The sequence below is a fragment of the Cottoperca gobio genome, chromosome 1 (assembly GCF_900634415.1).
Source record: "Cottoperca gobio chromosome 1, fCotGob3.1, whole genome shotgun sequence".
Lineage (NCBI taxonomy): Eukaryota > Metazoa > Chordata > Actinopteri > Perciformes > Bovichtidae > Cottoperca > Cottoperca gobio.
In genome coordinates this window covers 16,327,294-16,353,931 of record NC_041355.1, presented here as the reverse complement: position 1 = coordinate 16,353,931, position 26,638 = coordinate 16,327,294, and the positions used below count along the sequence as shown (strand labels likewise).

Sequence of the window (26,638 nt, the reverse complement as noted above, 5' to 3'; positions counted from 1 at the left end):
ACATTCTTGGCTTAGATTTCAACTGTAGTTCCAAATAAACATGTCACATTGAGTCATGTTGATTTGATATTCATCAGATGCTTGGTCACTGTGCATCCTCTCCAGAGGACGGTGGTGGAAAGTCTCCCAGAGTGGAATAAGATCTGGATCTACTCTAACTAAATGTTCTGTCACCAAACACACGCAGTAGCTCCATGCTCTCTGCAGCAAACCATTAAGTGTCAGTGAAAGGTCCACAATTGATGCATGTGTTGCATTAGTTTTTAAACAAAGTAAAATGCAATTATAGCATCACTTAGTTAACAAAATAATGTGTTCTGAGTATTTGTTTGTGGTGCTAAACTTAAGTTCAGAAAGTTCCAGCGTTGAGTATTCAAAAGTAAAAAGGTAGCACACACAAAGATCTTCAGGACAAAGTCTCAATTTCACCAATTTATTCTGGCCATGTGAAACAAACATGCAAACGTTTCGGCATGTCAATGGGGAACATATTTTCCCCTTGAATATACTGTTCCTCTCTTACTGATGAATATCAAGATGCTGCCGACTCAATAAGAACAAAGGTAAATGGAATATTTAGTTTATGAGCATGAAAAAACTAAATAAATTAAAAGTTTAAATAGTCAAGTCAGACGGCTTTGTGGTTCACCAATAGAAAGATCCAGTCACCTAAATATGTGTGTAAACTTTGTATTTTCAGCCACACTATCACAGAACTATCACAATGTCAGTTGCACGGTTAGTTCATCCACCACTTTGGTCCAGACTGAAACAGCTCAATAATTGTTGGATGGATTTACATGAAATTTGGTAGAAACATTAATGTCGCCCAGAGGATGAATCTTAATAACTTTGGTGATCCCCTGACTTGCCTCTCGACCCGATATGAGGTTAACATCTGTGTTTGGGGTTTTCTTGCCAACCTTTGTGTTGATTAACGTGAAACTTGGTGCAGACGTTCATGTGCCCCTCAGGATGAATAGTAATATGTTTGCTGGTCCCTCATTAGGTAAAACCTTTATTTTGCACAAAACTTTGGTTTACAATTAAATACCTGCAAACTAATGATATTCACATCAGCCTCAACAGAGTGCTAATTAGCAAATGTTAGCATTGCTAACACACTAAACTAAGATGGTGATGATAAACATTATACGTGCTTAACATCAGCATGTTCGTATTGCCACAGTGAGAAAGTTAGTATTACTACCGTTACCGTTTGTCTCAAAGCCCCATTGTGCCAAAGTTCACAGAGGAAGCTGAAGAGTCACTTTGAGCTGCATCTGACATATTGTTTTCGTGCTATTGCATACTGTTACAGATATAAAATCTGATAAAACAAGCAGTGCTTACATTCAGTTTCAAATACAAGATGAGGTGAAGCTTCCTGCACTGCTGAGAAAAGCCATCCGACTTGTTATATGATGGATCATCTTCATCATTGTTGGTACTGCTGCCAAAATCTGTTTTGTTGGCTGGATAACAGAGGACATAATTTATAAGCACTTAGAAATAGACATGTAGTCCTTCTTTAACAGATGGAAAGATAACTGAACCATTTAAACGGAAGAACTGACTGACCCACATAAACAATATGCGGCTGACCAAACAGACTGACCACCTGCTTCTATTCCAGGTCAGGATACATTCCACATGTTCTCCGTTGCTTGGTTGACAGATGTATGTATCATTTCCAACTTGGATGTCTCTGAGCCTGTCAGTGAGTCAGCAATATTTGGTCTTTTGGCAAAAGAACCTAATGCCAAGTTCCAGTAAGAAAATCCTTTGCAGAAAACTAAAAAGCAAACTGACAGGCAGTTGGCAGGTGACTAAAAAAGTCCTTTTCTTGTCAATGGATTTCATGATCAATGGGCCAAATACTAAAAACACTCATAAAAGGGTTATTTCAGCTGAGATAGGGATAAGTCACATACGTTTGTTTGTTAAATTGAATATATATAGACCTATGTAAATGTAAAGAGAGTTTTGTTAAGCAGGCTTAATGGCCATCCTGCTGCTAGGTGTCATCATTCAGTGGCAGGCTGCAGTGATGATTGATTGAGTATATAGAAATAGCTTTCATATGAGTAAGATATTGCTCAGGGACGAATAATGACAGCATTGTATGGAACACATCTGAGTAAAATATGGTTTCAGGTGCCTGCTCATTTTTCACAACCAGTCATTTATCAACACGGGGGCAACAGTCAGGGGAGGAAAATGACTTTTTGATCCTGAAAACAAATCAATCACTTTGACTATTTACTGTAACAAGTCGATCATTTGCACGTGCATTTGGATTTCAAAATCGTGCATGCTTGTTATCTAACAAGAAGCAGTTTTGTGTCAAAGTGAAAGGGTATCTGAGCAGTCTATGATACAACACATTCCTCCCTGACATTCACAAACCTTTTAATTCCTTTGCTATTAAATCTGATTGTAATAGCTTATTTTGAAGCTTTAGGCCTGACAAGACTGGAGGTCCTCATCTTGAATCATTGCACTGCATTTTACAAGGCAACATGGAAACAATTTGATTTGATTGAATTATCCGATTTAGTTTAATCCATCATTTTATAGATGTTTCTTTCCCCTAATCACTACAGTCTTTGCCAGCAGACAGTAAACTGAACCCAGCGTGTCAGGCCTGCTGTTTGCAGTGACATGGTAGAGAGGAACCAGGAATGTTGTTGAGGATTCTTCCTGGAGCCGTCTGTCGCTCTACAGAGAAACCTGAAATGACCACGAGCCGGCAGAATCGATCATTGAGTGTCAAAAAAAGTTAACTTTTCATTTCCCTACCGTGATGCCGTGCCAACAGACTGTCACTTTCTGAAATCAATATCTTGTTTGTGTCCCTTGCTGCTCTGTGAAGTGTATAGTGTTTTTATACTGTACTCATAACCTAAAAAACAGAAATATACAATCAGACATCACATTACAATTCAAACAAAGCAACAATTGTTTTGTTTTTTCCATTTACTTCCATCTTTATAAGTTACAGGAGCCCCAAAATCCACAATTGGTCAATGGGTTGGAGCCTGAATCGAGCTTAGGTGGGTCATGTGGCATTGACCTCCTCTTAGTGTTGAAACTTGACAGACATGTCTATTTATTTAAACACAGTGAATTGACTCTGATCTACTTTGCATTCCCACAGAGAAGTTGGGGCGTTTCCATTGTCTTCAAAACAGTTGGATTTTGGAGCCAGCATTCGGCAGCCATTAAAGGAACTGCATCTGGAAGTGGACTCTATATTCAGCCATTGTGAATGCCACTTGTTGCATTTTCAGAATGTGGCGTCAGAGGAATCACACATCATGGTGTAATATTTGCCAACTATCCACATTAATATGTTCATGCAGATACTTTGTATTTGAATTCCCATCACTTCCTCTTCAGTCACATGATGCGATCTAGAACATGTCGGAATTCACTAAACAACACTAGAAGTAGACCACTTGTGCTGCAACACTGAATCACTGCTTAATTCCTGTATACATTCAACATTACATACTACTGACATCTTAAAAGTACAATGGGGAATGTCCCCTTAATGTCAGACTCAACAAAGGTGGTCTGCATTACAGTCCTGCCACAATGTCACGTAACACAGTTTGACATTACGCTGAACTATCTCAATGAGGTCAGAGGGCGAGGATAAGTGTCCCTGTAATGCACTGCTAATGTATAATCCTGAACATGGCGCACACTGACATACCACACGTTATGCTTTACATTAATAATCATAAAAAAGTACACAAATCTTTTAAGCACCATGATAAATCTGTATTTTTTATAGTATATAGTATAGTTTTTGTTATTTATTAAGCTTACACTTGCATTTCATATGCAGCACAAAGCTATACTCCATTATTTTGTTTCAGCAGATGTAAAAGGTGTAGCTGTTATTATCAAATGTTATGTATTTTGTGTGCATAAAGGTGCACGACTTGTATGACTGCAGTCACATTTAAAAGAGGCAAGTGATATTGTGAAACAACTACATTATGCAAGATAAGGAGGATTGTGACACGTACAGCCAGTACTGCTTCTCTGTAGTCAGAACATATTTCGTCATTTATCTCAATCTATGGGGCCAAATTTGATTTAACTTCAACGGGACACTTTTTCTTCTTTAGACATTAAACAGGTTGCTGAAAGGTCAACAGTGAAATTCTGCTAACGACACATTACCTCACAAAGTGCACCAGTCATTTATCTTTCTTCATATTCATGATAAATGGCTCGTTAATCTAAATACAATCTACACTAATGTTATTTAGATATTTTCTTCATCACTGTACATTTTCCAGTGCTGCTTTTCCAAAGGTTCCTTATCTCCTCTGGCAGCTCTTGAAATGGATAACCTAGTTGTACTTGATGGATTGCAGATAGTAGCTATCACCTCAAGAGGGTTAATACAGCAATATTAGAGGTAGATGATCAAAGACAGGCTTGATAAATCTGCTGCTGTCAAATGCAATAAATGTGTCCTGTAGAGGAGAGGATGCATTGAGAGAAGTGTAATGCTGAAAGTTACAAGAGGAAAAGTTATGAAAAAGAAAAGAAAAGAGGTAAATACATCTCATACATTTTCTGCATCGGCAAAATACAAAAAATCAATAAACTCCGACTAACATGAGCATATTTAAAGTAGTCAATTATTTCCCTAATGTTGTTTTTTACTCCTCTTCTCTCCAGAGATCGTCTCTTTGACCTCAGTTCCCCTCTGCAGCCACTCCAGCTCAGACTTCTCCTGGCCAACAGCAGCTTTGGAAGAAGGAGTTTGTTTTGAAGAAATTGTTTAACTAAGACTCCCCAGTCTGCTTTGTAACACATAGCAAGATAAATAGATGTCTGATGGGCTTTGTTCAGATAACAGAATTCACTGGGACCCCGCAGGGTCTTCACACACATGCTTGTATGAGTGTGCCGTGTTCAATACTAGAGATGTGCAAGTAGTGCACATATTTAACATAGTACTGGAGTGTTGTTTTCCTTGAAATGAAGGTTTGTCTGGATATCAAGCCTTTTACTGTGTGTGTGTGTGTGTGTGTGTGTGTGTGTGTGTGTGTGTGTGTGTGTGTGTGTGTGTGTGTGTGTGTGTGTGTGTGTGTTTTCATGGGGATCCACAAAAAACCAACCACTTTGTTTGTCAAGATAAACTCATTAAATTGTCAACTCTTTTGCCAATGTTGATTGAATAAATTATGCAGATTTTTCCCCATTTGTGACTTTTATTTATTTATTTTTGAGTGCATTTAAAAACAACTTGAATATTAAAGGATAGTAATAGTAAAATAGCTGTTTCTATTAACACTATTTATCCCTAATCAGGGATACATACAATGTCATTTAAGGGCCATTGTAGGTTAAAAAAAAACATTATGGAGCCATGGGGGAGGGTGGTAATAACCTGAGAATAAAGTCTGAATTTACGAGAATAAACTCACAAATTTAGGACAAAAAATGCAAAGGAAAAGATGCAAGGATATCGCCATGTTCCATTCTGTTGCACCTCCTGACTAACGTTTTTTCTCGTAAATTTGTAAGTTTCTTCTCGTAAATGTAACACTTTAAATTAAAAAAATTTCTCTGAATATTTTGCCTTTCCGTAATAATTTATTTTAAACCTATAATTGTCTTTATACACCGTCATAGATACAGGTAACTTTCTTTTTTAAGTTTTCATCAAACACTCAGTTATAACATATATAAATTTAGCAACTGACCAAATCCACCCAACATTTGTGATCATCAGTCACCTTATTCCCTCTAACCTCAGTCTGTTAAACTGACAGGATATTTATATTGTAATGTTATTTTAGAGGCTGAAGTGAAGCAACATAGCGATCCTTTTCCCCTCTCCTCTGTAGTAGAGAGGCAGACAGAGACAGTAGGTGGTCCGAGTTCATGGGAAGGTTTTCTTTTTTGCTCATTTTAAATGTGGCCGAATTAAAGCGAGGGGCATGTGATGAAGGACAGAATGATCATTGATTAAAAAAATATACACAAACTCTGACCTACAGGTGCTTAGCTATATACGCAAAACACAAGATAATGTTTTTTTCCGACAGCATTTTGTTATCTTAAATAAAGACATTATGTAGGGGCTTTGGACATATGCACACATGCGTGTAAAATGAGAAGATATGATTCATGTTGCACATCCAGTAGCCTATGTGTAGCCTAGCTTAAATCAAAGGCTGGAATGACGTGGAAGCAGGTAGCTTGTAGCCTATATGTTTACAGAGCTGCTATGTGTGAAAGACATGACTCAACCACTAACAGCTGGGTGCAGTGACTTCACACTGTAATTCTACAATAAACAAAAGCCAGGAGACTATTTTTGTACTGGTGGATATCTTGGTAGCTACAGCTAATAAGTTCCTGGGTTGCAGGGAGGTGTGTTTGTCTTTAGACAGTGCTAGGCTTCCCTCTGCTTCTAGTCTTTAAGCTAACACACCATAGTCATATCTTTGTACTGGATATTTTTTACTTTTTCTTTAAGTAAGACAGCAAATGTTTCTCACAATGATGAAGTGTGCACTGAAAACCTAGCTTAGATATACCTATTTACTATATTCACCAGCTAGTCCTTAACTTTGACTGATGTTTGTTAGCATACAGTGTGTGCTAAGAGCTGAAAGATACTGATTTTAGGAGTGTTACCTTTCATATTACACCGGTTCATTTCATCCAATGGGAAAGCCATGTGGTACACACAGGTGTTTACCACTTAATTTATATCAACCTATTGCCGATATTTCGTATGCGCAGGCATACGTGTCTGTCGTACGGATATGTGTGACAGGGCCTTAACACCTTACATCGTTATCATCCTATTGGAGCATTGAGTGTGGTCCCTTAATGCAGCATAGCTCTGCCCTAGCCAGAATGATTGAGTGTGTGTGCCTTTACAGTAGCCTACCATCATAAATACTGAATAATACAAGTCAAAGGCTGTTGACAAACATCTGAAACCTGCTGCACACCAGAATGTAAGCATAATTTTCTTTATTATTTAGAGATATGATAGAAAAGTAGTATTTCACATCTGACAACAGGTCTTTGCTTATTCTCCTGCTCATACTAACACAAGTTAATCCCAGCCTGAGGCGTTAACGTCTGCAGCCGTACAGGCTCAGGAGCAGTGAATCCCTGAATTGAAATGGAGATATTTCAGAGCCCCTTAAATGATTGTGTTAGACATTGGGAGATTACATATGAGCTATACCATATAGGATACAAACTTGTTTTTATAAAATTGAAAATAGAGGAGAGTAAATCTCTGCTGGGAATCTTCAGGGAGAATGTAAAGCTGACAGTTATTAATGCTCTTTGTTACAGTACACACAGGACACTCTTGTACAGGCATAGGCCTACACACAAACACACACACATACACACACACAGTTATGTGTTTCTTCTAGGTATTCATCTGTATACGCCTCAGTGTTCCTTGATTCCTTGTCCACTACTGTGTTTGTTTGACACAATTTGTAAATTAACTGATTCGGCTCATAGCTCCTTTCCTGTGTAGTACAGTATGGGGTCCAGGGTCAGACAGGGTCAAGGAAGTATCGCATTAGCATGTTTTAATGGGTCATGCATCATGTACGAGCCTCTTTTCTCGATACGACTTGGTAAAGTTTCACAGCCGTCTGAGGGCCTAGACATCCTGCGCTCGATTCTAATTGGACAGAAGCAATGACAGCAGGAATCATTAAATCACATATATAGTATGACTTTTCACGGCTCCTCTGCATCTCCTGTCTCTGAAGCTGCTCATTCTCTATTCTCCTTACTGCCAAATTAGTTTTTAACTTCATTTCAAGAGAACAGATCTTTCATGAACAGAACATCCGTCATGAAAATAAATGTTGTCTGAAATTCACCCTTTAAGACTTTTTACAGAAGCTATTCTTGTAGTTTTCTTTGTTTCAGCACTTCAGTGTCTTGACACCAGTACACTTGTGCAACAGACTGTTATTACAGTTTATTATGTTTTAATTGTTTGGTATATGTACCCAGGCCCCCCTGTTGAACAGCGTTCAAACTGACTGGATTACACCTCAAATTTTATGAAAATGAAATAAATACCCAGCCGTCCACTGTTCAAGTTGTTTGAACGAGTAATGTCCCCTTTGAGTTCATTTACATTACGCACATAATCTGATTAATGTGTGCCTCATGGCTCTGCTAATGAGAAATGCTGTAGATTTGCAATCCTAATGGCCAGATGTGAGACCAAATAACTTGTGTGCAGTTACAAATGATGCGACTCAAGCATGCATGGTTCATAAGTTACTTGTACTTTCTTTTAGGGCTGCAATTTACAATTATTGTCATCATTGATTATATCGATCTTCAAGGTTCTTTTCCCAATTAATAAATTGTCTGAAATATTAAAAATAAATAAAAGTTCTTATTTCCTAAAGCCCAGGATGGTGCTTTTAAATAGTTTGTTTTGTCCGACCAACAATCCTGAACCTCAAGATATCCAGTTTACAATTGTTTTGTAAACAAAAAATAACTTGATGATGAGTGATTATTGAAATAATTTCAGACTCATTTTCCTTCTAATCAGTTCATTGTTTTAGCTGTAATTAGCGATGTGTGATGTCCAAAGGATACCAATCATACAAATCCCTTTTTTCCTCTACTTATGTACATACATGAAGACATCTTTCTAATTAGGATCAGACCTACTTTTCAATTCATACACATGAAATCCTCGTGTATTTGATAAAGAAATCATGCAATGTTAGCAATATGGGCCTTCATAATAATAATCTTGCTTTTGGTGTATACATTTCCCATCACTTCTACTGTATATAATAAACCTCCATCAGCAGTGAGTCTTTCACCATGTGCAGAAGTCACTCATTCTCAATGAGAGAGGCAAACACTCGGCCAGCATACGGGGCCCAAGCTTTGTGTATTAAAATTTACCTCCAGAAGTTTAACTGACAAGTGCAATAAATCAAGGCGGGACCTTCCCACTGAACCACGTCAGAACAAATGGATCACGCCAGAATGCTAATTCCCCACCAGCCTCTGTATAAACACAGAGATGGGGGAGGCAGAGGGTGAGGAGGGGAGAGGCAGGGCGATGAGGGATGGTCAGGAATTCCCTGGCCAGTGAGAGAGAGTGGGGAGGGTTTGGGGAAGATTATAGGAGAGATGATTGAGTTGACTGCATTTTATAACCTCTCAGTGGATCCGCTCTGTAAATGTAGTCATATTTTCAACCAGGGCTTATGATAGCGTTACATGAAGCCAAAATTAAATTACATTTGTGGCATTAAATTCTTTGTAGGAGCAGCAGATGCCACATTTTTCAAAAGATAACACATAATCATAAGCATGAGAAAGTGGAAGTGGGTGAGGAAATAAGTGAAGGAAATAATGACTTTTCATGAAGATGTTGGGTCCACGCCAGCGTGTCTAATAACCACAAGTCATTAAGCAATACATGAAATCTCACCTGCTCAGTCACTGTAAGCTGCTGTGGATAAAACATGCCTAAAAGCTAAATGTAAAACACAAACTGCTGATTCTGCTTGATAACGGAGAGACTTAGTAAAAGTTATGAGGTAGTATATTAACAGTCGGTTGCACTGATTAGTGAGGTGCTGGTTGTGGATACACTGTGAAAGTAAGAGCATGCATTAACACTGACATTAAATATTTTATTTAGTGTGTTTCCTGAAGCTGACATCCTGACAGATACACTTCTTATTCAACCTGACAGCACATCAAGAAGGTTTATGTTATATAAACGGTATAAATACTTTCCCTCCTCAATACTCAATTGATGAAAGCACCCTGCATTAGCAGCTGCCAGATGTGGCTACAACAGTACGAGGTTGCATACTAACATAATATACCGTGTCCTACTCCAGTGAAATGAAACTTCAGGAATGTGTTTGTACTATTTCAAAATGTTTCTCACTGGAGATGAGCAAAGTAGCTGTTATTACATTACATTATACATTGTAATTGTCTGTTCGGGTTTAGATTCCCATTATATATATTTACTTGTAAGGTTTTATATTCCCTGTTGTGGCATATTAATTGTTGTTATTTTATCAACCTTACATTGTTTTATCTTATTTGTATTTTTATTGATCCCTTTCCATTCTCTTCATACTCTCAAAGTGTTAAGTCTTTTGTTATATTTGGTTCTCCTGTCTGGGCCAGAACTCTCCTGTAACAGTCTCTAGTACTTAAATGATATGTTTCCAGAAACACAGTAAAATGTACTTGAATAGCTCTTTTAAAAGTAACAGAGTAACATTTTAGAAAGGAGTCGGGATTCTAAATAAGTTCAAGAGTTCAAACTAAACTATTTGAATCGGAAATTAATTCAATGAAGTGTGCAAAGCAAAACCAGATGACTCTAATCTCCTTTTGTTGAGGAAGCATTGTCATAACTAATGAGAAGTTTTACAAAACAAATTCTCATAAAGTGAACCAAGGACAAGCAGTTTATTCTCTGGATTATAGTCATTTATGACCCAAAATATAATTATTCCCACCTTGATCCAGTCCCTATTACCTGTAAAAATATATATTTTTCAAATCATATCACTTTCCCATGATCAACTCCAGTGTGCATGCTTAAACAATTTACATTTAATTCTGAAATCTCTCTGAATAACAGCGTCAAACCACAAACATCTAAATGGATGTAATGTGGTGTTATTTGTAAGTACATTTCATTAACCCTATGATATACAACAATAATGATTAAAATTACTCTTGGATATGACACACCTTCAAGAAAAGGAAAAACAACAAAAGGAGTAAATATTATGACCCCACAACTGATTATCCATCGTGATAAATTTAGCAATTTCCTCCACAGTGTTAATATTTTAGTTTTGGGAGAAACTGAGAAACACTGAGTTGGAATATTCCCGATCTTGTTCCCATGATAGCTGCCACAGACAGAGTTGGTTTATTCATACTGGTCTGCTCAAATAAACCATACCACCTGAATGCCACCCACATTTAAAATTAAACAGCAGTTAAAGAAGTTTAGGAGGCTAATAAACATATATGTCAGCCTCTGTGTCACAGCTTATTTCCTAATCAGTCAATCTCTGTCTGTCTTTGTTTTTCTTTACTGCTGACTTATAATATAAAGGCCACCGCTGTCGCTCAAGATCAAGCTGCCGGACTGATAAATACCACAGAGCTGTCCTTTACTGAGGTATGTTGAGTCCAGACTGAACATGCAGGCAAGGTCTGACACCTAGTGGAGGATAGTTAAACATGAAAGAAACAAAATGTTCCAGTAATGGGCTTCAAAGCTAAGTGGCTTAGATGAGAGCTGGTTCATATCACTATTTCTCTCAAATTAAACTAAACTGAGTTACAAATAATGTTCTCCTATCTTTAGCACATGTTGTGTATCATCATATGTAGCAACTCCACCCAAGAACAGGTTGACACAAGGGTCACTCGCAAAAAGGTTAAGTTCTCTCCAAGTTCACTCTATAGAGCAGCTTCTCTTGTCAAACAGGGAAACAAAACCCTGCTTTAATTAGAAGCTCAACTAATTGCATAATTTGTCTCATGGTGCTGCAGGGTGAAGTGAGGCATAAGGAGAAAAAAGAATGCTGTCTTTGTTGCCTTTTTGCTGGCTTTGGCTCTCGCATCGGCCCGAGGACGGCCTGATTTCCTGTCCCCCTGTCCCCGAAACACACAAAGCAAGCAGCGACGTAAGTGACACAAGGTAGGGCAGGTGTAGAAGTACGACAGACAATGCTATGTCGGTCTGATCAGTGCAGATTTAGTGAAAAGTCTTATTGAAAATTAGTTTTAAGTTGATATTCTGCAGAAGGTACTTTTTATGATTCAATGACTCCTTATGAGATTTGTTATAATGCCTAAGATGTTAATCGACAGGAAATGTATAATTTATTAATTGCTTAAGTCATCTCCAGCCAAACTCTCAAACACAACAACGTGCAGCTTTTCTCTCTTTTCTGTCATCGTAAATGATGTCTTCATAATTTGGACAGTTGGTTGGACCAATCGAACAATTTGTAGACGTACAATTGGACTTTTGGAACTTGTGATGGATCATTTAAAAAATATATGTTATTATTATTATTATTTTCTGACATTTTATAGACTCAATTATTAATCAAAATAATAATTGTCAGATATAATGTCAATGAAAATAGTCGCTAGTTGTAGGCCTAATGCGATACAGATGTTTTTGAAAGTAAGATGGCACATGACACACATTTGAATATTAACCACGAGTGCGGATGGCAGACGGTCTTCTGTTCTTTCAGTTGTCTGGATGCATCGGAGGATTTACAAAAGCTGAAAACTCACGAGAGCACCATATTCAGAGTTAACTGTAATTGAGTTCCTCTTTGCTTCCTCTCACACATTTTCAATGGTGGTCTTTCTGGTTTTGGGTCACCACTCAGAGCTTATTACAAACAGTATAAAAGGCCCAAAATCTCCCTCCCCTTGGTGTCCCCCCAAAACGCTGAGCGGAATAATGAGCAGTAAACAAGGGGAGTGGAGGGGAGGGAGAAGATGGGGTGTCCAAGTTGAACTGAGGGGTTGACAAAAGAGTGGGTGTCTCCACAGCGACTGAGTCGAGCTGTTTGAGTCACATGGCCCGGGTTTCTATTGAAACCAGTGAGAAGAGGCTTGAAGCTCAGCCTTTACTCCATGTTTTGGAAGCCAATGGCAGCAACATGAGTGGAGCCCAACAGGACGGAGAAATGACGGCAGACAGCCTCCATCTGAACGGGACGGCAGCTTTGGGACTGCATGACCAGGAGATGACAACTCTGTCTGGTGTGTTGTACGCTTTTATATCAGTTCAATTCAATTCCACAGCCATAGACTTTAACTGAAGGAATGATGTTTAAGTGTTTCTTCTGAGTGAAAATCCTGTGCTTCTTTCCTTCTACCCAGAGTTCAAAGTGTTTAACATTGTCATCATTGCCCTGGCCTTATGTATCCTCACTATCACCGGCCTGTACTGCATCACTGTCTGCTACAACCGCACCAGGTGAGGATCAGATGTCAGATATGCTTTGATACTTTAAAATATTTCTCACCCTAACTAGAATCCATGGAAGTTTCTACGTAGGTAGTTTAAAACGCTAAAGACTGTTGCATCTTATCTTGTGTACTAATACAAAATTATAACGATAATCCAGGTACTCATAGTGCACTGTATTTTGCCATACTTCTCAGTGTGCACTCAAAATAGCCAATGTAAGTACAGAAGTGTGCAGATTGAAACACAGCATTAGTCTTTAAAGTTACTGTAAATAAGTACAATGCATTGTAATGTAAAACTATATTACAGGTCCCATATTGTCAAAAGTGAGATAGGTCTTGATTTTCAGCAGATATAGGTGTTATATAAACACTTTGAAAGTATCAAAATGCTCAATCCACGGAGACATGCACACAGCCTTTTTTCAGAAACTGTGCCTTTAAACGAGCCGTCAGGACTTGTGGAAGGTTTTGATATCGCAACTATACTTTATATAGGTCAAAAAGCACCGTTACAGTCAATCCCAGGCTGCAATAACATGCAGAGAGCGCAGATACGGAAGACCCGGAAACACTGACCAATCAGAGCAGACTGGTCAGAGGGGTCTTAAAGCGACAGGTGTTGAAACAGAGCGAAGGCAAATACAGGTATATTCAGACGGACAATATGAGAAACATAATCTGTTTTTGAACATTAAAGCAGGAAACATGTTCTTGTAGAAACACAAAATACAAGTAGGAACTTGAAAATTAGCACAATATGTCTCCTTTAAAGTCATTAGTGCAATTAGTGCCATCTCCTCCACCAGGCAGTCAAAGAGAGCCCAGGTGTATGAGAGTGCAGTGACCAGAGGCGAGCCGGCGGACCCTGTGGCGGTCAAAGCAGTGAAAAGGTCTACCAGCTTCATCAACTCTCTCGCCTTCTTCAGGAAACCAGAGGCAGCAAAGGACAACTCCAGGATCTACTACATCTACAGTAACCCGCTGCCAGTAGGACTGAAGGAGGAAGAGGAGGGCGGGTTTAAAGCCTCACAGAGACCAGAGGAGCAAACTGCGCTGACGCTGCCGCTGTCGTTTCAGGAGTACGCCAAGGATCCCAACAATGGCGTCACCCTGGACCCTCCGATTTTTTACATGCAGCTTTAGAATATGGTAAAGAGTTATTGTTGGGCTGGGAGGGAAAAGCTGTCTGAATGTCTCGAGGCGGGCAGGAGACACACTGGAATCTGAAAGGTCTGAGCTTTGACCCCTGCTGCTGAGTGACCATGTACAGGCCATTAAAGGGGCACTCCAATGATTTTACTCATTCAATTCAGTTTAGTTATCATGAGTGTGAAAAAACTGATGTATAATGTCTTTTGTAGTTCAAGTCTAATAAAAAATAATAAGTTATCTTAGGAAAGAATTGGAGACCAGGGCTGCAGTCGAATAGTTTGTTTTGTGAAATGACCAGGAAGCATTTAAGTGGCAGCAACAATGAGAGCTGGTCGAATTATAGATACGAAAGGTGCTCCATTGTTTTCTTTCTTATCTCGTTAGCATAGGTTACACATTGTACCATCCTTTCTAAAGGAGATGTTGTCCCACAACTCCTTGCTGCAGCTACATTTAAAGACCCACGTTAATAACATCCGCATTCGCATAATTATGTAGCCTAGTGTAGGTGCAGTCGCTCGGTCTTAGCCTCGCGGTTGTCCTAATGAAATCTCCTTCACATCTTTCCTTGATCTCATGACATTTTCCATCGAGGTCAAGGAAAAGTGGTTAGGGAAAGACACAGGACAAAAACGTTTTACTAATCGACCGCAGCCTACGTTATGAATTCTGAAATATAAATATTAGAACCTGATTCCCTAGCATGGGCCAGGCAATCAGGTTCTAATATTTCATCCACTGGTGCCTAAATTTTGACCATTCTTTGTTTTAATCTGTTGTGAGTCCCATGAAAGTACACTCCTGAATCATTGGTGTACCCATTGAAAACCTTAATCTACGTCTAATTTTAAGAGTGTAACTGCTGCTGCCTTACTCACTGTTACAAATACAAAAAATGCGGTTGGGTGCAAGAGCAAACAAGGATAATTATCTGACATTGATCCATGAAACTGCATTGGATTTTACCGTTTAAAAATCCCTGTCTTGACATCACTGGCTAGAAGACAGTTTTCTGTTCCTAAAAGATGCAGCTACCCTGTGGAGTATTTCACCACTAGGAGAAGAAGACTGCAAGCTAGCAAACATGGACGTAAACAATGCAGGACTTAAAAGTAATAATATCCAAGATTTTAATTTAAATCAAATCAATCATAGAATGAGGTAACGCAATGGTGATTGAACCTATGGCCCACTGATGACCCCTTACAAACCGGGTGTCTGCGGCAACATTCCCGGGAATTCCCGACAGTTTGTATCTCTGGGAAGTGAGATCCAAAAACACACCTGCAATTACCGAAACGTAGATCTTCCAGATTGTAACTTTAAATATTTGTATAATAGCAGTGCAAATGTTTTATAAAATAGAAAATGCATTAATCATGTTTGTAAGGCCTCAACAACACACACAATGCATTCTGGTGGAAAACACTGAATGTAAACAGAACACTCATCAGGGCACCTTTAATATTAAAGGTGCAAAATGTAAGTACAGGATTATGCTAGTTATACAGAGGCCTAGTAATTATGTATAAAGTTGTCATTGTGGATTCTTCTGTAAATACAGGTTAGGATAGTGTTTGAATACTGTACATACTGGTGGTGTTATACTCATTCTTCACAAGTCAGATACTTTCTTTCTTCCACATTTTCTACATCTTATGAAACTTCTGCCACTTTTGAATAGCCTCAACAATGGCAAGCTTAACATAATGATGTCAAGGTTTAAAAAAAGAAGAAGCTGATTATGTTGGAGACACAAAGTAGTAAACATAGAAAAGTTATTTCTTTGATTTTTTTAATGATCTTTAATAAAACTGCCGATACAATGTGCTTTACAAAAGAAGCCGACTGTGAGACACAGAGAAGGATGAGAGAAATACAAACGATTATCACTGAAGAGCAAATGATCATACAGTGCTCCTGGGACAAAGGATGGGATTGCACAGGAGTCAGCCCTCAGACGATTGGCTGGGTCTCTCTGATCAACCACTCCAGCCCCTCCTTCCTGCCTTGCCTCTCCATTTCGGCTCCAACCACCTCCCGGCACATCTTGTGGTACTCGTTCACCCAGTCCCGCTGCAGGACAGAGAAGAGAGGTCGACACACCAGGAAGAGACTTTGAGTAGTGCATGATTTAATAGGAAAAGCAGGGAATATTATTAAACATTTAAATGCAGAGTTGATGATTTTAAATGTGTTCAATGTCCCACATGTTTTACTCCAACTCTTTATTAGGCTACGTTTGAGGATTTGTTGTATTTGAAATGTTTATCATGTTACCAATAAAAACCTTTTGAGACAAATTTTGAATTGGTGAATTTGTGTTTGATTGTCAACTGAGGTTTACTCTGGCACTAATGTATTTATTTATACTGTAAAGTTCAACTAATATTCTTATTTATAATATTGATGCATTTTAACACATCTAATCCTAGATTATATATTATTATATTATATTATATATATATATATATATATATATATATATATATATATATATATATATATATATATTCTACAATAGGAGCAATTGTAACATAATGCATTTTCTCCCCCTGGGGATCAATAGTATTTCTGATTCTGATGATTTAAAACAAGTAAGAAGTTTTCCTTACCTCCTTCTGAGTGAGTAGCTCTGTGTTCATCATCTTGACTTGGATAGGAACCAGAGTGAGGGGCTCAAATGTCAGACTACCTCTGTTTCTGTAGTTGTACTGAGCACACAGACAAGAGAACAAAAACATTATGACTTTCCTCATAATTAAAACTGATGCTATGATCACTCAGTAAAGAACACCTTAATGAAAATAATGTCTTTCAAACAATGACTCCATGATTATATAAACATAAGGCCTTGTTCCCAGTTAAATAACTTACTTTTGGCATAGCTGGTACAACAAGGACCACATTTTCAATACGAATGCCAAAAGATCCATCTTCATAGTACCCAGGTTCTAGAAAAAAAGAAAGAGAATTTAAAACATAATCAAACGCAGAAAAGGTAAAATTAAGAGTTTTTAAGGACGTAAAAATGGATTTGGGCTTAAGGTATTTTTAAAAGTATGATCACCATACCATCACTGACGATCATGCCGGCTTCCAGAGGTTCATCAGCGAAGGTCTTGTAGCTGATGCCGCAGGGCCCCTCATGGACGTTGAGGAAGCATCCCACGCCGTGGCCTGTACCGTGAAGGTAGTCCAACCCCGACTCCCACAGAGCTGCACGGGCAAAGGAATCCAACAGGTGGCCTGGGGGGAGGGGTTATTGTTAGCATAAAGTTATACACTAAAAAGCCATCCATTGTTAGTTGTTTTCAAGTGTTTCAAAATGGTACAAACATACAGTACCAGTCAAAAGTTTGGACACATGTTCTCATTCCAAGGTGACTGGTACTGTGTTTATACATAAATTGCGTGATTGAGTGATTTTATGTGTTAATGTCCAGGATGCTCCCCCTCGCTCTATCCAGTGCAAGATGGAAAATGAATGCATAAATGCATGAATAAGCAAACCTTTCCTCTCCATGAGATGGCTATGGTTGACCCTGTTTCCCTCCAGCAGATGTAATATCTCAGAAAGCACTTCTCAGGTTTCATTGAAACATCCTGTTTCCAATGTTTACGATACTTTTTCAACTAAAGACAGTAAGAATATTCAAGAAATACTGTCTGAATGTATCATATTTGCCTTACCGTTTGTCAATGCCGAACATGTTTTGAGAATGTAATGTGTAATAACAGTATAGAGCAAGGTAACCCGTGTCAGAGTAGAGGACAACACCTTTTGTTCCGTTGGGGAAAACAGCAGCACTGACAGCTATGTGTCCCTTCAGTACATAGGTGAAGCATTCCTAGAGGAAAAGGGGCGAGCACATGAAACAAATGAAATAATATCTGAATAATTCAAGATACGACTTATTTTGAAAATGAAAACTATGCACCAGCAAATATACAAATCTACCTTCTCATAAGCTGATGGAGTCCCAAAGTGCATGGTGCGTGTGACGTCTGTGGTGCCATCCCTGCCAACGACAGAACGTGAATGCAGATGTACGTGAGTAACGCACAAAAAACACACAACTCTTCCCATGTCGTCTGTGTTCTTGGCATTAGGTATGGAGGTGATGATTGTCTGAATAAAATACATACAAGTCCTACCAATACTAGACACGGCTAATAATCATAATTATCTTGTTTACACGTATTGCGCTCCGGAGTCGATCAGGTAAACTTCATTCAAGGAGAGGGTTCTGTTGGTTTCAGGGAGTGGTCTAAAGGAAAAAGAATAAAAGTCAGACTTAGTCTATTATTAAAGAACAAAGCAGCAGATACAGTTACACAAACATATTACACCAGGCCGGGACAGTTTCATAAGCCAACTGACCGGTAATGTATGATCGCTCCGTTGGGGCCGACGCTTGAAATTGTGGGGAAACTGAGGCCAACAAAATCTTTCTGTTGACTGAGGAAAAAGAGTAAACTTAAGAGAGGGACCATGTTCACACAAGAGAGCACACATCTTGATTACAGGAGACTAAATGTTTCAAAGTTTCAGAATAAAACGTTTTAAAAATGAACAAAGCTTATTCATTTCAAGGCCTTTCAACACATTGTACTACACCTCCATGTCCAGTAGAGGGGGATACAACTCCAGTCACAGCACAGTTTTAAACAGCACATCTCAAACGCAGCCTTCCAATTACAGGTGAATTGAAACCGAACTGGATGAGCTGGTAAACCAAACAATGATAATGTTAAACCCACCTGCGTAATTCTTCAGCCTTATCTGCGGCAGAGATCTCTGTCACGATGCCTTTTGGAATCTATAAAACAATAACCGCAGCGCTAAGTCATGCGGAAAGACAAGTAAAAGCGGTATTACTTCTAAGGATCTAATGCCGTCAGAAAAACAATGAAAATACCTCCTTTTCCAACCAAGCAAAGAGTTCACATAAGGCAGTGGCATCTTTGATCTGTTGGGGAAAAGTGCAGAAGTTCTCATGAACCCAATAATTGGCGGATGAACACGACAGATTTTATAGCGGTCCAAAGTTTCTTACATGAGCCTTTTTCATGCCTTGAATCTCAGTCGCGTTCTTCACAGCCTTGGCGAGGCAGAGGGGAGTGTAGGGAATCGGAGTCCTGTGGGCCTTAGACAGAATAAGAGGGAACATTTACAGTTTAAATAAATATATATATATTTCATGCAAAGGTGTGTGCTGTCAAAGCCATAAAAATGAATACCGCCTTGACTTTCAGTTTAGTAATTTCAACAATTTAACAATGACGCACATTGGGAGTGGCTTTTAAAGGTCATTTAAGGTTGTGCTCATTAATAACCCTTCACGTATGTGTTTACATGATACGAAATGTGTAATTTTAAAAGTACAAGGATCCAGATGGTGCTTGAGAGCGTAGCCCGATCTATGAACCAGGAAAACACAACCCAGATACAATGAAGCTATTTTTTATGTTGCTCTCTCACTTTGGGGATGACCTGGGTGAGAGCACAGCTGGCCTTGTCACAGATCCACACTTTGTCCTTGGGGCTGTGTGCCGCGCAGACGGCCTGGAGCTCAGCGTACACCGACTCATACGGGTACGTACGGATGCTCATGTCGGGCTTGCAGGGGGAGTCCAGCTGCAGGTGGTCTCTCAATGCGGGATCAGCAAGACGCTTCAGGTCCACAAAAAGCCTGCAGAGAGGAAGGGGAAGTTCAGTAAAGAAATAAGTCAATAAGGTGAAAACTTTGTACCTGAAGTTTGGGTAGTGGTAATGTATGTAAACAAGTGTGTGTGTGTGTGTGTGTGTGTGTGTGTGTTACTACGTTAGTAGTTTGTGAAAAATTAGTTTAAATTCTGAGTGCATCATCACCATTTATTCCTGTATTATTAGCATTAACATAGCAGCAAACAACTATTTGCTATGTAAAGATATAATGGAGTAGCATCCTGAGCAGACAATGAAGTCACGCTCCGTCTGTGTGTGTTGTAATCCGAGCTTCTGAGTGCTTTGTTTAGGTAGCCGCACCGGCCATGCGTGAATGTGAGTGCCAGCGAGTCCTCGTGTGTGCCAACTAATTTCTGATAACGACATCCAACCGACGACGAACAAATGTACCGGTCTCCCTCCAGTTCCCTCAGGTGAACACTGTCAGCGCTGTCAGCGCTGTTGTTTGCACAGTTTGTGCTGTTAACATGTCGAGAGTTGAGTGGGGGCAATCCTTTAATCTCTGAATTTCGTATTTGGCACCTTAAAGGCGCAGACACACCAAGCCGACATCAAAGACCTAGTGGCGACGAAGGCCTAATGTCGCATCGCCTCACGTGGCCGGTGTTTGGGCCCAAAAGTTGCACTTGAACACACCGCAAAGACTACATCCAACAGCCAACTAACACATACGTTCTGCGCCTGCGTGAGAGGAAGTATACAAGCAGTTGTTGTGATACACGCATAAAAACAAAGCAGCGTTTGCCGACCATTTTCACTCTTCGCTCACCACTTCATTCCAGATGACCACGACTGAATTGATCTGGTGAAATTAAAAATGAGAAGAGCCTCTGTGTGTGCCCTCTTCCCTTCAGTCGTTTGCTTGCTTTCCTCGCCTCGTCCGTGTCTCTACTCATGCACTGATTTGCTTAAAGCTGAACAGCCAATCGGAGTGATCTCTACCACCAACGGGCTACTCCAACGATTCAACATGCTGATTCGGTCAAAAAGCAGCCGCCTAGGGCCGACTAGCGCCATCTGTGCGGGACACACTGTAAAAACTAGGGCCACAGACATTGGCCGTCGGCGTGTCAGGGCCTTTAAGGTAATTATCAGAGCACTGATCCAGCCAATACTTTTGATGCATTGTTATATATCCTTACCTTATTGTGTTCATACCCACAATGGCATATGCGAAGAAAACTGGGTTGTACTCGATGTCTGCACCACGGAGGTTAAAAAGCCCTGCGAAGAGGAAACAAGAGAACATTACATCTCTATAATATTTACAACATGGTAAATTGTTTTATCCCGTAAAGATGGAGACAGTGTCAGCAGACAACAGTCTAGTTTTATAACTTTGGAACTTTAGTTGGTCTCAACTAAAATCGCAACTTGTTTTGTGTTCAATATGGATGTTATTATCGGCCTGTCACTCATCCTTTGTGGATGCCTGAGCGAATCCCCTTGGATTTGACGCCCATTGAAACACTCTTGTCTGAGTGCTACCTGATGACAATCAAAATCAGCATTACTATAATCAACACAAACCCTCAGACCACACAATCAGAAGCAAGAGCTCATTAGGCTCGGTGAAGGAGCTGCTCAGACAGGCATGTAGAGGGACACCCGTGCATCCCTGGGTCCTTGGATCGTGATCATGTATCAGAACGGACTTATGTAACAGAAGTGATGTCGGGCACGGCTGCTGCTTGTTTTAAACAAAAGTAACCAACACTATACATCAACAAGAAGGCTCTCAGAGAGGCCTTTCATACGTTATTCCTTCAACCAGCTCTGCACAAATGTGTTTCACACTTGGAACTTGCGGGATATCTCCACCCATAGCCCAGACTAATAAACCACACTTAGAAGAGGTAAATGTATTGTTGCCTGTTTGGCAACAGTACAAGGAAACTACTGGCATGATTTTTATGAAACTGTTTGAAATGTTCTAGCAGTGACAAAGAACACGTAACATTTTCTGGTGCGGATCCAAAATACAGGGCGGAGATGTCTTTTTAAAGGTGTTCAAGAGTGAAGGTTGTACTGTGCAATTCTTACATCCTGGAAAATGTGCTTTACTCAAATATCTCCACTTTTTGCTACTACATCTTTAGAGGCATGCATTTGCTGACGGTCACACTGATTTTTTTCTTTTACACTTTGAATTTCTTTAAAAAAAAGTATCCGTACATGCAATCTCGTCCAACGCCGTGGCAACAAACCAGCTGACTTTCCTCTTCGTCATCTTGGCTCTCAGCGCTGTGATCTTGTCTTGCCAGGACAAACCTAAAAGAAGACATTTTTCAGTAAATCTACAGTAACATCCTTGTTTTATCTGGCTTGGAAACAAAAGAAAAGAAAGGTTACAGAACAACATCAATCATTTTATTGTAGAAGAAAGAAATAACTGCGATGTAATAATGGTGCTTTGCACTGACCGGTGTACTCTAAGCCCAAGTTGCGGAGCTGTGTGCTGGGTCTTTCTGGGCGGTCCATCCAGACCACATCGATCAGGTTATCCTGCACTGCCACCAGAGAGTGGCCTGCACTGGTCAGCGCCCTGGACATGTTCTTCCACTGATCTGAAACAGAACTTCAGAAGTGTTAAGATGCACAAACACACGGTAAAAAGATTTAACAACATGATGACGAGACTCTGCAGGAAGCAAATATCACAGAGTGTATGTGTCTGAAAGCTCATGAAGTTATTGTGCATTGTGAGCACGTTATTCTCTCTGTAATCAGACAAATACTGGAACCACATTGTACCCCAAGTCTGTGTGGCTGCTGGCCAGCAGAGGCACGATTAAGAGCTCTCTGCACAGCTGTTGTGTTTGAGGATTTTCTTTAACCGATGCATATTCTCAGTTGTATTATGGGAAGAGCACGGTGTTCCTACTGCTCTGATTGTCATTTGAAAAGTAATGTTGATCCGCTGAGAGGAAAAGTGTCCCGCCACCTACCAGCAGCGATGATCCAAGGATCTACTCCCACTCTGGAGTTCTCTGGCAGGATGCTGATCAGCCAGTCCTCCTGAGAGGGGGTCTCCTTCAGCCCTGGATATGATTATAAAAAAACTAAAATGATCACACTCAAAGACAGAGACATAAAATATGCCTGACATACCAGACATAATTTAGGACAATCTTACTTTGTTTTTCATGCCTAATCATCAGTGCTTCGATAAAACTTTGGTTCTAAGGGTTACGTTCACTGACTTCATTACAGAACATGTAGTGCAAAGTGCAGTGGGTTTCAAAATGAAAGAAAAAACTAAGCTTATCGATCAGTGTTTGTAGCTTACAAAACATCACTAAGAGGCCATTTTTTATTTCATAATGAAGAACAGAAACATCAAGTAGGACATTACCCATCTTCATAAGGGTCCAGTTGTTGTCCATCTGCTGACTGGCCTGGAGGAAATATCGCCCATCGGTCCACATGGCAGCGTACTGCTCTGTGACGATGGCTGTACCTACACATCACAACACACAACGCAGATTTGACCTCACAGATTTGAATCACACATGCTTTGTTGGATCTGGTTTGCACAATGGATGAGTGTTAAAGGTAAAATATGTAACATTTCCACATTAAAAGAGCGGACCTATGTTTTATAAGCTAAACATACCTGCAGAGCCATTAAATCCACAGATAAATTCACGTCTGCAGTCACACGGTGCAATGTATTCACTCTGAAAGACATGGGGGGGGGCGCGGGGGGGGGCGCAGAGAGAGAGAGAGAGAGAGAGAGCGAGAGAGAGAGCGAGAGAGAGAGAGAGAGAGAGAGAGAGAGAGAGACAGAGACAGACAGAGAGAGAGAGAGAGACAGACAGAGAGAGAGAGAGCGAGAGCGAGAGCGAGAGCGAGAGAGAGAGAGAGAGATTCATTAACAATCAGTGTGAAGTGGCCATCAACCAGTCAGACATTTTGAAATGCTATCTTTGCTGCTCTTGAGGAGCAGTGGGCAAAGGGCTACAATTAATTGCGAAGGTCAGACGAGATGATCAAAAGTGAATCAGGACACACACAAAGTCAAAAAGGCAGGAGCAGCAGCTGCACAGCTGTGAGCTTGTGCATCTGAGTTCATGCTTGGGGGTGACTTTAGTCCTTTAAACATGTATAAATGTATGTTATGTGTCAGTCGAGAAAAAATAGCCATCTCTTGTTATTCATTATTAAAACTCTACTGGTAAAGCTTTCAAACTATCCACAAATCTAGTAACTCCAGTACACGATCCAGGAACTACTTCATCTTAGATATCCCTCACGTACGCACTAATGTTGGCAGACTGGTTTCAGGTACTATGCACCTTTTAAATTGAATGACCTGCATAGTGCCAAGAGGAGTTGTGCATTCCACTGGGAGATGTTTTAAAGCTTTGTTATCTGATGTTCCTGTTTTGTCACGGTTTGTAATTACTTGAATTGTTATTGTGTTGTTTCAGTTTTGCACTTGTGTTCTTGTCAATGTTTCATGTTCTCAGGTTTCTAAAAGAGAGATTAAGCTCAATGAAACTGCCTGATAAATTTAAAAAAAGATTAATTAGGAATAAAAAATGTGTGTGATCTCACTTACCTGGTGTGCATCTCCAGAAGGGACGATGTAAGCCTGGATGGGCTCAGAGAAGTATTTACAATTCCTCATCCCCTGGCGAAGCTGCCTGAGCAGCTCTACTGTGATCTTTGGAGACATGGCAGTGTCTGAATGGAGAAATAAAATGACACACTAATTAAAGACATACAACTTAGGTAATATTTCTTAATATCACACCTTGTCAAAGCGCACTTAATATGTACAATACAACAAAATGATGCCGTGATTTGCCAAGTGCAGACAAACATATGATGTAAAAATAATCTTTAAAAAACTATAATTTCACACAACTGCCTATTTAAAACAAATATGGAGACTATTGCTATTCAAACCCAGCCTTATTATCCATAGATTACCTGACTTTTGGGAAGTCATGTTGACTTCAGGTGACTGGATCAGGGCAGTGACTGACTGTAGCCTGCCTGACTATTAACGTGGAGCTCAAAGTCACAGTCCACACCAGGATCTTTAACCTGCTGGTTGAGCAACTGTCACGGGAGTTAAATATTAAAAGAATAGACTAATTGGGTTGTGGCGGAAGGTGTCTGATCTATTTCCACTGTGCCTATCTCCTCAAACAAAGTCCAGGTAAATCTATCACTATTTCCATGCACTGTAGGGCGGTATAACTAACACAAGTCGACCAATCACGTTGCAGTATTCTTCATCGATGAGCTCTCCTATTGGCTGAACACCGCATGCGATTGTTGTTTACAAGTCTGCATTAGATGAGTCAGTAGCTTTCCTTACCTCTTAACTATTAGCTACGCTAGCTAACTTGCTAAAATAAAATACAACAGCTACTCATATTCTGATAAGAAAATGCATAACTACAGAGCTTGGGCGATATTGTTATATCCACACATTACTGTCATCAACAGGCCAACCACAACACACAGTAACTAATTAATTCCGTGAGTCGCTGTTGATTTTAGTACTGGGTGTGGTAGCACGCTGGTAGGATATTTGTAAAGCTGCTAGTTTATTTTCTTATGTTCACAGCTCTCAGTAAACACTTTCCCCCGCGTTGATAGTGGACAATACGCTTCAGACACAGGCGTGGTGACCAACCGTCAACATCCCTGTGCGCCACGGACACGTTATCTCCCCCACACCGCCGCTAGCTCGCGTTAAAGTCCCCCCACATGCAGCCAGTGAAATGCTGAATACACACCCGGTGGATTCCTCTGGGAAATGTGTTACTTGGGCTAACAAACGAAGCACTTCTTTACCAGTCTGGACCTTGTGTTTTCAATTTTCAACACAGGAGGCTGCCATTTCTTTGTTGACGTTTTTGGTCACGTGACTGCAGTTTCTTCCAGTAGACGCTGCGGGATCCAGACTCGCCCCCCTTTCTGTGAATAATCCACACACTGAACAATACAATAACACATGGATATCTATACAATTATAATCCATATACTGGCACTACGCATGGAGTCTAAAATCTCACCACTGCACTAGAGTTCAACAACGTGCTACTACTTTAAAAGTCGTGATACTAACTAAAGTAGTCAAATATATGTATTTATTACATCAATTAATAATAGCATTAACTACAAAGTGGATCAATAAAAGTAACCAAAACATTATTTATTTAGGTCGTCAATTTCGTTCGCCCGCTGCCTTGTTTGTATCCCTTTTTTCTTTTAATACACATTTAATTGTTTACTTCCCCCCCCAGCAGTATGCAACGATGAACATGCACTGACAATATGAATCTACATAATTCCTTGTTTGTGTAGGCCTACTATACTTGGCCGATAAAGGTGATTTTGAACAGTTTTATTTATTTATTTATTATTATTATTTGACTTATCTGATTAACTTTTCACAGTCTTTTTTTTGGCTAAATGAGGACTCGTGAGTTTAAATATCTCGGGTAGGTTCTTCTTTAGATTTTTAGGTTTTGATGAATGGCTATACAAAAATTCAATCCTTAGTAAATGTTATTAAATTGTAGATGCTCTGGAACTATTTTTAGTAGGAGTAGGACGAACACTTGCCAGAGATTTCTAACAACCTAGAAACCCCAAAATGGTGTTATAATGGATTATAATTGATATATGAATCAGTAGTTCATTTTTTTCTGAACCATTCATAAAGTTATAGTTGTGACTCAC

The 26,638-nt window shown here is 39.7% G+C and overlaps 2 protein-coding genes across 5 annotated transcripts; one reads left to right on the top strand and one right to left on the bottom strand.

The window, feature by feature from the left end:
* The first annotated feature begins 12,642 nt into the window (after positions 1 to 12,642).
* LOC115012580 (uncharacterized) lies at positions 12,643 to 14,457 on the top strand. Of its 2 annotated transcripts, none has more exons than XM_029438279.1 (3): positions 12,643 to 12,837; positions 12,958 to 13,054; positions 13,977 to 14,457. In XM_029438279.1, the coding sequence occupies exons 1-3, from the start codon at positions 12,651 to 12,653 to the stop codon at positions 14,191 to 14,193; spliced, it is 501 nt and encodes a 166-aa protein (XP_029294139.1). In that variant the 5' UTR covers positions 12,643 to 12,650; the 3' UTR covers positions 14,194 to 14,457. The 2 variants fall into 2 exon arrangements, with proteins under 2 accessions (XP_029294139.1, XP_029294132.1); XM_029438272.1 differs by having other exon boundaries at positions 13,857 to 14,457.
* Positions 14,458 to 15,980: 1,523 nt separating this feature from the next.
* On the bottom strand, positions 15,981 to 25,863 carry xpnpep1 (X-prolyl aminopeptidase (aminopeptidase P) 1, soluble). 3 transcript variants are annotated; one of them, XM_029438258.1, is made up of 20 exons: positions 25,748 to 25,863; positions 24,498 to 24,622; positions 23,550 to 23,613; positions 23,289 to 23,393; positions 22,882 to 22,974; positions 22,357 to 22,500; positions 22,109 to 22,204; positions 21,076 to 21,157; positions 19,688 to 19,898; positions 19,263 to 19,352; positions 19,125 to 19,175; positions 18,967 to 19,025; positions 18,587 to 18,664; positions 18,402 to 18,473; positions 18,164 to 18,224; positions 17,984 to 18,053; positions 17,278 to 17,451; positions 17,080 to 17,156; positions 16,818 to 16,916; positions 15,981 to 16,278 (listed from the first exon to the last, which is right to left on the bottom strand). In XM_029438258.1, exons 2-20 carry the CDS (start codon positions 24,612 to 24,614, stop codon positions 16,159 to 16,161), a joined length of 1,863 nt encoding a protein of 620 aa, XP_029294118.1. In that variant the 5' UTR covers positions 24,615 to 24,622; positions 25,748 to 25,863; the 3' UTR covers positions 15,981 to 16,158. The 3 variants fall into 3 exon arrangements, with proteins under 3 accessions (XP_029294118.1, XP_029294111.1, XP_029294103.1); XM_029438251.1 differs by having other exon boundaries at positions 25,690 to 25,834; XM_029438243.1 differs by lacking the exon at positions 25,748 to 25,863 and adding an exon at positions 24,872 to 25,127.
* Between the last annotated feature and the right edge of the window lie 775 nt (positions 25,864 to 26,638).

Excerpts from the sequence above, each read along its gene's own strand:
- xpnpep1 (XM_029438243.1), bottom strand. Across the intron at positions 18,054-18,163 it reads CTCCATCAGCTTATGAGAAG|GAATGCTTCACCTATGTACT; the intron begins GTAGATTTGTAT and ends CTTTTCCTCTAG. Across the intron at positions 16,917-17,079 it reads TTGTACCAGCTATGCCAAAA|TACAACTACAGAAACAGAGG; the intron begins GTAAGTTATTTA and ends CTGTGTGCTCAG.
- LOC115012580 (XM_029438272.1), top strand. The coding sequence starts at position 12,651 with ATGGCCCGGGTTTCTATTGAAACCAGTGAGAAGAGGCTTGAAGCTCAG. Across the intron at positions 12,838-12,957 it reads GGAGATGACAACTCTGTCTG|AGTTCAAAGTGTTTAACATT; the intron begins GTGTGTTGTACG and ends CCTTCTACCCAG. Across the intron at positions 13,055-13,856 it reads GTCTGCTACAACCGCACCAG|GCAGTCAAAGAGAGCCCAGG; the intron begins GTGAGGATCAGA and ends CTCCTCCACCAG.